Source organism: the organism of the source record quoted next, unplaced genomic scaffold (assembly GCF_019419815.1).
Source record: "Pyrus x bretschneideri cultivar Hongxiangsu unplaced genomic scaffold, Pyrus_bretschneideri_v1 Contig106, whole genome shotgun sequence".
NCBI classification, from domain to species: domain Eukaryota; kingdom Viridiplantae; phylum Streptophyta; class Magnoliopsida; order Rosales; family Rosaceae; genus Pyrus; species Pyrus x bretschneideri.
This window is the reverse complement of record NW_025999398.1, coordinates 886,268-898,030: the sequence shown is the minus strand read 5'-3', so window position 1 is coordinate 898,030 and position 11,763 is coordinate 886,268. Positions and strand designations below refer to the sequence as shown.

Sequence of the window (11,763 nt, the reverse complement as noted above, 5' to 3'; positions counted from 1 at the left end):
TGCATGTAGTTTGATTTTCATTTATTCGTACTTTTATTATTATTCTTAGCTTCCGCACTGTGCGCATGGTTACATCACTCTCACGTGACGGCCAACATGCCCTGATTTCGGTCGGGGTGTGTCAATATTGGTGTGTTAAATCGAAAGAGCGTGCTAGTTTACATTCTAGCACACCATTGTTAAATCAAGGTGTGTTAAATCGAAAGATTTTCACACCTTGAAAATGGACAAAATAAATAGAAAAGACTTTCAACCTCTTATCTTCCTTGCACACCTTGTTAAATTCCAGCTTTAACGTTACATGGATCAAATCCAACAGAACAAATTTCATTACTTTAGACACTTCCCCAGATAAATATCGCTGAGGATTTAGAGTTTAGCTCTCGAATTTTGAGCTGAAAAGCACCTCACCCTTTAACCGTACGACGGAGTTTAGATGAAATTTAACATGCCTGTCTATGAAGCCCTCTGGTTCCTCGTGTTATCAAAAGGCAACTATAATTACAGGCCGATAAATTAAAACCCCCATAAATCTCAAAAAGGCATCAGATGTACTTTAAACAGGTTGTTCCACCTGCATAATCCAGAAACTGGCTTTGCAGCAGCAGAGTCGAATTACAACAAGAGCGTGAAAACGGTGCCTACCATCACAACGAAGCACTTTGATTCGACTTGGGTCTCTAGCTATACAGCGTTAATCTTTCATTCTTTCTGCCTATACAAATGCTAAGCAGCTCTCAACGTAAAACCAACTTCATATTTGTGTTTAACAATTCCATTATATGTGCCTGCAAAGAAAAATTTACAAGTCCTTGGCTTTTCTTCTCAATTCATTAAGCTCCATCTCGATTTCAGAATCTCGAAATGGATATGCCTTGTTACTGGAAGCAGCTGTTCTTCCAGGCGGGAGCTCTCCTTTCTGTAGGGATAGAGGGGGAAAAAAGGTCAATGAACCTAGTTGTTGAGAACTGAGAAGCCATACGGACAAATGGTTCGAATTCTAATTTGTTATCATTTTTTCAGCAGAGGGAACAATGAACGTAATGAGTGTAAGAGCATTATACTCTGGACAAAACCATTTCCGATATTTATTCTCTACTTTGGTACCAAACAACACAATACAGGACAGAAAAACCATTGCAACCCAGATATTTAGACCACACAACTCCACTTAATGCTTCTTTGGTCAACCCAAAAGAGCTTGATGTACTACTAAAAAAAAAAAATTAGACACCTAATATGTACCAAATAATGGGCAGAAACTTAAGTTTAATAATTCAGTTCGCGGAAATATATCAGTAAAAACTTGGATGTACGACCTCATGAATATATAATTGTCCTAAATAAGACATACCTTTGAACTACCAGATAATTCTTTCTTCAAGTTTGCAAGATCATCGTCGACTGAAGATCCCTCTAGCAACGCAAACTGCAATTTTGGTGCAGGTTTGGAAATGGTAAGAAATCAATTTTCAGAAGAGAAACAATTAAAAGCATGCAGATAATATGTGTGCAATATATAATCATCTTATATTATCACTTCAAAATGGGCAAGTTTCTTTGCTGGGACAGAAGCTCATTTCCATATAATAGCTAAGGTACAAGTGGAAGAATAGGTGGTTTGCAAAGCATTTTGTCAAAACATGAGGATCCAATCCTTTTATGTTTACCTCTACAAACAAGAGCTGAAGAATATACAATCAAAATCAAATAGAAGATTCAAAATTTTGAGTTGTCAAATAAGAACCATCAATCTTTAATTACTATTGGCATTTAAATGTACTTAAAAAGTTTAAAAACAAAAACAAAGAACCAGTTAATCCTCTTTTTCTGAGATCATTCATGATATATTATAATTGTGTTCTCATGGGTATCTGCATGAATAAAACTTCCTAGCTAATGTGTGTGGGCACATGTACATGTATTGAAAGGGTTAATGGGATCCCAAAAAAGGACCATCACAGCAGAAGACAACCAGCAAAACAAGCTGGAAAGAGTCCTGATGTAATTTCTTATTAGTATACCTCCCGGCCCTCTCGTAACGACCTGCCAAACATCCCACTTTCCACCAATCCATCGCTATTGCTACATTACTGCTGCCAGGCCATAGGGATCCTGCATACATCTCAGTTAAGTCTACTGCCAGGCCATAAAGATCCTGCATACATCTCAATTAAGTCTACTGCCAGGCCATAAAGATACTGCATACATCTCAGTTAAGTCAAGTGAGACGGTATCCATGTTCCCCTTATTGCAGAAACTACAACATTGTCAACAGCATCCCAAGATTGGGCAATGTAGATGCACAATAGAAACTTTTACAAGCCAAACATCGTAAATCTTTCACCTTAGTTTGACCATTGACGTTGATTCACAAGCACATCTCAATCGAACTCCTCATACTTTTGTTGTAAAAGAGCTGTATAGGATGTCACTCATAAACAGAGTGATACATAGTGGTTCCTATGATGGACATGTTCTGGGAAAAGTCCAACAGGATTTCTCTTTTTGCGAATGCATTATACAATTGACTACTAAGATTTTAAAATGCATTTTTACACTCGAGAAGAAACCACTGTTCTCTACTGGCAGTCCCATAGCATTCTCCACACTACTCTACTTTGCTGCAAAGGGACATGCCTCCAACTTGATGCAGAACAAAAGTGGTGGCTTTCCTAAATCAATGGGTGTTTAAAATTTTAATAATTAGGGTTTTAGTCTTTTGATTTCCTATTTTGTAAGGATTAAAATTCTTTCCATTTTGGTTTAGGATTAGATTTAGTTTCCCATTTCTATTTTGGATAGGGATTTCTTTCTTATAACAAGTTTACTTTCCCGCATTCTTCAGGTTCAAGGCATTATAAATATCCTTGTGATCAGTAATAAAAAACAATGAAGAGTTTATGATAGAAAAGCTTTGTTTTCATGAGATTTGAATTCTTATCCTGCGATGGGATTATTTTGGTGAGATGCCAAAATTCTTGGTGAGAGGCCAAGGACGGGTGCAATGCCCCTGGAGTGATACCATTTATCTTTTATTTCCCTTTTTTTTTATAAATAAAAGATAAGTGGAATCACTCCAGGGGCATCGCACCCGTTCTTGGCCTCTCACCAACACAATCCCATCGCAGGATAAGAATTCCTATCTCTGGAAAACAAAGCTTTTCTATTTATAAACTCTTCATTGTTTTTTATGTAAAACTTTTTCTATTCATAAGCTTTTCTATTGATAAGTATAAGCTTGAGTTAAATTTTCTGTGATAGGAGTTTATTTGGAGTGATTCCAATTCTTGGTGAGAGGCCAAGACAGGTGAAAGGTCCCCGGAGATTCCGGATATCATTATTATTGTTTTCCATTAAGTTTTAAGTGTTTTTGCTCTGCTAAGCTATCTAAGTTCTGCCGCCCTCCTCTGTCCTACATCACAACTGAGGTTTCTAAGTTGATCTCTAGGATAGACAAGGAGATGACCATGACATGAACAATATAAAGCCGAATGAAATTTTGGTGTCTTTTATATAAAACACTACAAAACCCACACTCCATTCTATATTTCTGAGCATCTTTCTGCTAAGCAAGCACAGAAAAGAATGGAGACCAAAACTCCAACCAACAATGGCCAAAACTCAGACCCTGAACCATAATCGACCCCCAAGTCCTAGCAAGTTCACCCACAGTATCCAAGAATCATACCTTAGTAGAATTTGATAATTATTGTTCCACCCCTTAATGTCAGTGCACCTTCATGCCATTGTTCTGTACCCACTAATGAGTTCTCTGTTTTGATCAATGAAGTTAATGGATCGTGCTCTTCTCATTTTCATGTGGTTTGATCCATCTTCATTTTGGAAAAATAACAAACAAATAAAGAAGAATAACTTAATGACCTCTCTAAAGTTCATAAAGTTTTCGATTTTAGTTTTCTTGAATCTTTGGCAACTCTGATCTGGATTTGAAAATTTTAAATTTATTCTAGTTTCTAGGTGTCATAATCAAAACAAACTAGAGGGAGAATTCAGAGGAATGGGAATGTTGCATAAAAATCAAAATTTTCATTTTCATTTTCATTTAATGGCTAAAATGGATATCGAAAGTCAAACACCATTTAGACATCTATTAGTCCAAAAGTTAAAAATAATGGGAAAGAGAGGCAACAATGTAAATTAATGTCGCACTTTTAACAACTTCCTTGCCTGTTGGTTCTCATGTACAGCTAAAGCAAGCACAAGCATAATACAACAGACCTTGGGAAACAGAAAAATGCTGCTACCAACACAAGAGTTTTAGAAAACAAGGGTTTTAAACCATGGTAATGACCTAAACCATCCCGTAACCATATAGGAAATGGCCCAGACAAATATGTGAACTTAATAAACTGACAAGCCTGCAGCTGCCATTTAAAGAAAATCAACCAGACAAAAATCTGTGTAATTTTTTCGATACTTGTACAGTAATGGCACCTGCAAAATAGTTTTGAACTATTGCTTTGAGCACTATCTGAGCTTCAACGTGGCAAACATCAAAACAATAGCATGTAGGGTATGTATGACATCCATGTTACTTAAGTATGTATTCACGTCTGTGAAGAAATTCCAACCACCAAATAATACATTTACTTAGTATTTACGTCTGTTCCAACCACCAAATAAGATGGGTGTTTTACTAAATTGGCAGGAATTTTGCCACTACTTAAACAGTTTATGAGCTCATTCTTTGACTTGCTTCCACATCATATTTTTCAACATAAGTTCTGGATTTCATACTTAAACAGTTTATGAGCTCATTGTTTGACTTGTTTCCATGCCATATTTTTCAACATAAGTTCTGGATTTCATACTCCCTTCCTCCCCTGTTCTTATCAATCTGAAGATTCTATAGAGTTGTAGAAACAAAAGATCTAACTTGACATGAGGCCTAAATAAGCAAGATGATAGTGTTACCTTTCCTTCCAGATCATCCGTAGTTAACTGACCAAGAGCTTCTGCTTGGGATTCCATGGCTAAGACTATTCGATGAAAAAGGAATAAAAGCATTAATATACTTCATAAAAATCCATATAAATTAATGTCTTTGTGTGTATCAAAGATAGACAGTCAACATGTAATGCACACAATAATGGGACTAGAAGTCAATCAACTTTGTGCAATGGAAGTCATATACAGCAATCATCCATAATAACAGGAACATGGTGATAATCTCAAGCCAAGGCAGGAAGGATGCCCCTTTTATTTAATTAATTAACTGAATCAAAAGTGCTGATAGCTAAATATGATTTTACTCACATTTTCATGGTTTTCTTTGTATACTAACAAAACGTGTGCTAAAACTGACTACCAAGAAAATCAATTTCTAGGTGGAAGTAGTGAGGCCACAAGCAATTAAAGTAACAGAAGATAAATGAGATGAATCAAAAGGGCTTGGGAATTTGGGAAGAGCAAAATGTTCCAGGAATTTAGCATAGTGCCACGGGTGGTGAAAGAACGAACATTAGGCAAGGATTAGAAAGATCGTAATCACAGACAATTACCAGGCAGGTTTCTTTTTTCGTTTAAAAATATTGGGCAGTGTTCACACCATTATCCAACATCACTTCATCCCAATCTTTAAGGAAGAGATGAACAATCTCTAGTTCTTACATCCAATCAGACTTTGTACCTCTGGACAACTCTTGTTGATGACAAAGTCTGATTTCATCTCTAATCTTACATATTTACCAGGAAACATACATCTAACATAATCAATCTGGAGATTGGGAGGATGTGAAATAGATAAAACAATGATATTCTTCTAAAAACCAAACAATCTGTTGGTACTTGTAAGTTGTAATACCGATTAACAACCAGGAAATGCGTCTCAGTATGAAATGTGAAAGATCAACTATTTTAAATTTGACACATCACATGCTTGCCAACCATGGATTGGGTACATGAATGCTAAGCACATACAAAAGTACAATGTGATGAACTTTCTCTTAGTAGATTTTGAAGCAGACTATACCCTCAAAACTTTTAACTAAAAGAGTCCAGAGAGGTATCCATATGCACAATTGGTTAAATTTTGAAGTTATATTTTCTAATTTGGCAGCCATTATAGAGCTGGTTAGGCATCCAAAGATTTCCTCACTCCAAACGGAGATGGGCCCTCAAATGGAAACGCAGAATGGAGCTTCAATAAATTATAACGTACTTCCATAATTGACAGCTGCCTCACCTTTCTCTTCCATCTTATCAAAAGCTGAAAGAGCACTACTTGTATTGACGTTTCCCACCATCTCACTCACTTTAGTTGCAGTCCTGAAGCAACAGCATAGCAGCAATTACCAGCAACACCAAGGAGATACCAGACTATTGACCCAGAAATTGAACTGAATTGAAATAAAAAACAACAAAGAAACAGTTTGGTAAGAATGGAAAGTGAGAATGGTAGAATAAACTAACTTCGCAGACTGAGCACGTGCTTTGAGGGTATCTTTTTTCGACCTTGCCTCCTGTATCTTGCTCTCTAAAAGCTACACAAAATAGATTTCATAGAACATAATTGACAAATTTTTCTACACAAAAATAAATGTTATTTAGTTAGTCATTTAAGAACTCACTATGAGAAAAATAATATAAATTCACTTACCCGTGTATTAGACACAAGATTATCGACAACAGCTTTTTGTTGATCAAGTTGAGATTTCAAAGTATTAGCATTATCCTGAAAACATATAAAGACAATAATGCAATGAAACTTTGGCAGCCTGGCGACGAGAAAGAAAACTAGTTCATGAGTAACACCGGCGCAGCCAATTAAGGCCCACAAGGGTCACTTGCCCCTTCTCATCCACTGTTCTAAAAATCCCCGGCACTAGGCAGCTGGCCACCGCCCCGATTAACGCCAAGGCGTTTGACAATTAAGAAAGGGCACCTAGACCTGCTGAGGCACCCGCCTAGCTAGCCCAGACTTGCCTAAACACTTGCCTAGGTTGAAACTCACTTAGATAGAAAATAGATAACTTTCCTTTTGCATTTTATTGTTTCCAATAAATTGTAAGACTTATTGAAAACTTAAATACACACACATTATATGTTTGCTCCCCATGTTTTCATTATGTTCCAATACTTCATAATATATATGTCATTCTATTTTCTAGTTTATGATGAAATTATATATTAAGTATAAACAGACACTTATTTACACGAAATAAAATAGATTTACTTAAATCCGCCTAGGCGCTAGGCCCCAGCCTGTTGCCTACTGCCCGACTAGTGCCTAGTGTCTTATAAAACCTTGTTCTCACCATATTGACAATATTTCTTCTTATATGTTATACCCAAGTTTTTTCATAGTTGTACAATAATATTTGCCCCATTAAACATAATCTAATATCATATGTGCTTAAGGATCAGGAGACTCAGGAAACTTGGGCTTAAAGGTGCATGTCACTTCATTCCTTGCCTCAAGTTTTTTAATTCATTTACATATGTCTTGAATTTGTTCGATTACTTCAATAAATTTAAATCAGCATTTGATACTCTTATTGTTTGTCTATCTTTTCAATCTCGTTACTTGATAAAATTTTGCTTGTACTTGTATTAAAAAAAATTGGTTATGCTTACCATTAGTATTATTATCATATGATATGGAATGATAACACAATTAGGTCATAAATATCAAATTTGTAATATTCACAATAACTATTATTGATGTGTAAAATCCTACATATTAAAGTTACGTTGACCCTCTTTATTAGAAATTCTGGCTACGCTTGGCATGAGCTTAATTTTACTAAACACTCCAAATATAAGTTTCCTTGATAATGAAACACATTTCTCAAAATTAGAAATACTAATAAAAAATAACCAAGAAAAAAGTAGAAGCATAATAAACTTATACAACCAATTAGACTTACAGCAAAAGATTTACGCCTCTTCAGAGCCTCACGTGCAAGATCCTCCTCTCCTTTTTGAAGAGCTAATTGTGCTTTGCGGTACCTATGTTAACATACACCATGATTTTAACAATTACTCAATGCTTTATTTGAGACAATAAGATATCAACCCCATCAACATTACCAATCCTCAGAAGCTTGTTCAGCAGCTTTGTACTTATTCTCCATCCGCTTTTGAGATGCCAACACCTTCACAGAGAGAGAAAAAGAGACAGAGAATAGGCATGATCAATGCTAGATGAACATTAAAGAGTACAATTGAGACCATTTAAACATATACAGAAAAGAAAATTATAAGATATCCAAGTATATCTAGAGCTACCAAGTAGCACCTTGTCGTTTCAGTTTGTTGTCTACGATGAAATAGGAAAGATGAAAACTAAAAGACATAAGAACAAATGCAAAAGAAAAGGTGCGAAAATCTGCAGAGAACGTGAGGCAATTATAAAATATGGTAGAAGACAAGAAAAATGAGTCGATTGTGAGAATTTTCCAAAACAATTGCAATAGAAGAAACAAACAAAGAAAAGAAGTAAAAGTTTTGGAACGTGAGGCTTACTTGTGCTGTGGCCTGACGCATCTTTGTCAAGTCATCATTCATTTCAAGAACTGCTTGCTCTAAGATTTTCTCAGGATCTTCAAAGGTACTTATTAATGCATTTGCATATGACTGCAAATAATAGAATTAATGTAAGAAGAAAAAGGTAAAATCATTTATAATAAGACCATCACATTTTTATTTATTAAGTGAATACAGTAATCATTCATAAGATATCACCTTGACAACTCTAGCAAACCGGTCAAATAGATTCATACGAGCACCAAGAGCCCCACCACGTTGTCTAGAATAATGTGGTCGACTGGAAGGAGCAACCCTAATCACTTCAACTTTTAGGGCCTCCACTGAAAATAATCTAAATGTAAGCCGCAATTTAATACCTATTTTTAGGTGATTTGCAAATTAAGTTGAACAGATACTAGAACAAAAACTAAAACTAAAATATTAGGGTTCAAGGTTATTGTGAAACTGCAAAACGGGGTGTGCAAAATGCATTGCTCACAGACCTTAATTGTTGTCCACCTTTTACTTCTATACATAAGTAATGTTTTATATCATTAAGTCATAGTACGCAATTAATGTATCTTGTTGCACACAACAAACAAGACTCACCAAGAGAAACACATCCTCAATGACAACAGACATGCACAAATCCAACAATAAAGTTGAATGGGAGAACAGAAATTTAGTCAACTGCACTTGCATTTAGCATGTAAGTTTTTTTTTATTTTTAAATAAAATAAAATAAAATTTTTAAATGGCTAAATATATAATTTTTTTACTTGCTTTTAGGTTACTAAAATTGTGGATTAAGAATGAATTTGAGATCAATAAAAGTAAAACTTTACTAAACCTAGCATTATTCTTAGACTTCTTCAAGCTACTTACAGTAGAGAGAGACATAATCATATCCAAAAGCAAGCTAACAGATTTAATTAGATAGAAGGCATTTTTTCTAGAATGACATGTTAAGATCTTGGCAAATAGGACCTTGTTTGACTCAGATTTGGAGCGGTAGTGTTTGCCCTTGTAAATAGCTTTACTTATGCTACGTGACCTGCGCCATAATGCATTTCATAGTACCTTATAACCATTTTGAAGAGATAGAAGGTTATACCCTTTAAAATCAATTTCATTCGACTTGAAATGTGAAATTTTTTTCAATAAGATAAATTACAAACACGTTCTTTGAGCTTGACCATCAATTAAAAATATATCCATTTTATATTTATTTTTGGGAACTGTTATTAGCACTTGGAAATAGTCTTTTTGCACTTCTCCCATCCTCATCTTTTTCACTACAGAAAAATGTAGGAAGGCTTATCTGGAGTGCCAGCAACAGCTCCCATTTAAACTAATCCCTAGTGGATAAAGGTCAGTTCCTAACTTTTGGAGATATCTTGTTAAAACAACCTACTTTTCAGATGTTTCCATGACGGTAGTGTTGCTAGTAAGATGTTTATTTTACTATGAAAGAAGCCCACAAACACAGGCATGCTTGTCTTTCGTTATCAGGATCAGCTACTTCATGTTGTCATCAAATCCCACGCGTTGTAGACTTGACGAGAAACTGAGATGGAGCAAGAATATCTATGTCTGCTTATATTGTTCTTGCAAGAGTCTCAACTGAGAATTTCTCACCAGCTCTGTTTTCAATCAGAAATTACTAAACAGTGCAAGCAATGATTTCCCAACGGAAGGAGTACGGGATGAGACTAAATGAAGTAGCAATTGACACTTAATGAAAAGAACAAACTATATAAGGAAGTGGAAGCCAAATATACAAAGGGTCCGATTGGAAATGCTTCTCTAGAAAGCACTTATTTTCATAAAAGCTTCGATTAGAAGTAGGTCAAAATATATAATCAAATTAAGTGCTTCCAGAAAAAAAAACATCTTCTGAAAAAGCACCTCTTCCAAATGCTTTTCCCTGCCGCACATTGTCAGAACCGCTTTTGGTTGTCAGGAAAACGCTGCCAGCTACTCTAAAAGAACTTCCAAACCGGCCCAAAGCAAATTCCACAAACTCTAATTCTCTTCCCTATTTCCCCACTACAAGATGAAACATTTGAAAGCACACACTCAATTACCCATGAAATATGCCCCATTGCCCACTCAAAAGCCAGCCTCAGAAGCATAAAAAATAAAAAAAACCACAATACTAAGCTCAACACAAACTACTTGGATTTTGCATTTGCCAACCAACCAATAAACAAGTTGACAAACCAGACGCAAACACAGAATAACAAGCAAGGCCCAAGAGGCAGATATTGGACCCCAATTGAAAAATCTGTAAAATACCCGTTAACTGAAAGCTTCAGTAAAGCAAAAGGCACACACCTCCGCCAGTGAAGAAGGAAGTCGTGAGAGGTTTTCTGACCATGCAGAGACCGCTGGAGCTCGAAGAAGAAGCTTGGAACGAAGAGGCAGGCTTCGACGCCATGGTCAATCCTGTAAATATCTGCCATTTTGTGGCCATTCTCAGGGAGAAGTCAGTTGAAATGCTGCAAAATTTTATAGATAGGATTCAACAAGATGCTGATCACCTCTCCCTCTTTCTCAATCACCACTTCTTTACTCAATTCTTTTCGGCTTTTGTGATTTGATTTTTCTGGGAATTGTTTGTATTGGGCGGTTGGGCCGTGAACCTATGACCCGAAAATGAATCCCGTATTTTTCTTCGGAACTAAGCCCGTCCGCTTAAGCCCATCTATCCGGTTTTAGAAGCTTTGGTTCGGAAATTGACGGCTTTAGCCTAGGCTCAAAACCACCGAAAGAGCAACATAGTCCCATCTGCTATTATAGTCTTACAAATTTTTAAAATTTTTTATTTCTTTTTGCAAAAACGATATATCTACACTAAAAGGGTTAAGAAGTGTGCTAAGCCTCACAATGGGCTAGCAATAATGTGGTTCAAATTCGCATTTGGCGAGAATTGAACCTAAGAGCTCTCACTTATAAGTGATGAGGAATACAACTAGATCGTATTTTTCATAAAATCGACCATAGATATCTTCTTATTTTTTCAGTATATTTGCATTAGGCTTGGCCGCTACTATTAAGAAGGTGTTCCCGAAAGGGAAACAAACAATGTCAGGTCATACTCATATGCCATCTCTAACCAAAATGGCTAAACATAGCCCCCTCAATAATTTATTAGCTTTAAGTTTATACTTTAAATTTAGGGTATTGTTATTGGCATTCCTAAAATCTCATTTTGCACTACAAACTTTCTATAATTAGAAAGAAAAATACATTTGTGGGAGTGTAGAA

General features: G+C 35.8%; 1 protein-coding gene across 3 annotated transcripts; it reads right to left on the bottom strand.

Moving 5' to 3' along the window:
* Positions 1–530: 530 nt before the first annotated feature.
* LOC125471247 (membrane-associated 30 kDa protein, chloroplastic-like) lies at positions 531–11,080 on the bottom strand. Of its 3 annotated transcripts, XR_007253548.1 has the most exons (12): positions 10,831–11,080; positions 8,710–8,834; positions 8,491–8,601; positions 8,056–8,120; positions 7,893–7,974; positions 6,623–6,697; positions 6,436–6,506; positions 6,209–6,291; positions 4,939–5,003; positions 2,025–2,115; positions 1,355–1,429; positions 852–919 (listed from the first exon to the last, which is right to left on the bottom strand). XR_007253548.1 is itself a non-coding variant. In XM_048571470.1 (11 exons), the coding sequence occupies exons 1-11, from the start codon at positions 10,956–10,958 to the stop codon at positions 803–805; spliced, it is 1,008 nt and encodes a 335-aa protein (XP_048427427.1). In that variant the 5' UTR covers positions 10,959–11,075; the 3' UTR covers positions 531–802. The 3 variants fall into 3 exon arrangements, 2 of the variants coding, with proteins under 2 accessions (XP_048427427.1, XP_048427422.1); XM_048571470.1 differs by lacking the exon at positions 2,025–2,115 and having other exon boundaries at positions 531–919; positions 8,710–8,845; positions 10,831–11,075; XM_048571465.1 differs by lacking the exon at positions 2,025–2,115 and having other exon boundaries at positions 531–919; positions 10,831–11,075.
* Between the last annotated feature and the right edge of the window lie 683 nt (positions 11,081–11,763).

Excerpts from the sequence above, each read along its gene's own strand:
- LOC125471247 (XM_048571470.1), bottom strand. The coding sequence starts at position 10,958 with ATGGCAGATATTTACAGGATTGACCATGGCGTCGAAGCCTGCCTCTTC. Across the intron at positions 8,602-8,709 it reads GGTTTGCTAGAGTTGTCAAG|TCATATGCAAATGCATTAAT; the intron begins GTGATATCTTAT and ends TATTATTTGCAG. Across the intron at positions 8,121-8,490 it reads TGCGTCAGGCCACAGCACAA|GTGTTGGCATCTCAAAAGCG; the intron begins GTAAGCCTCACG and ends CTCTCTGTGAAG.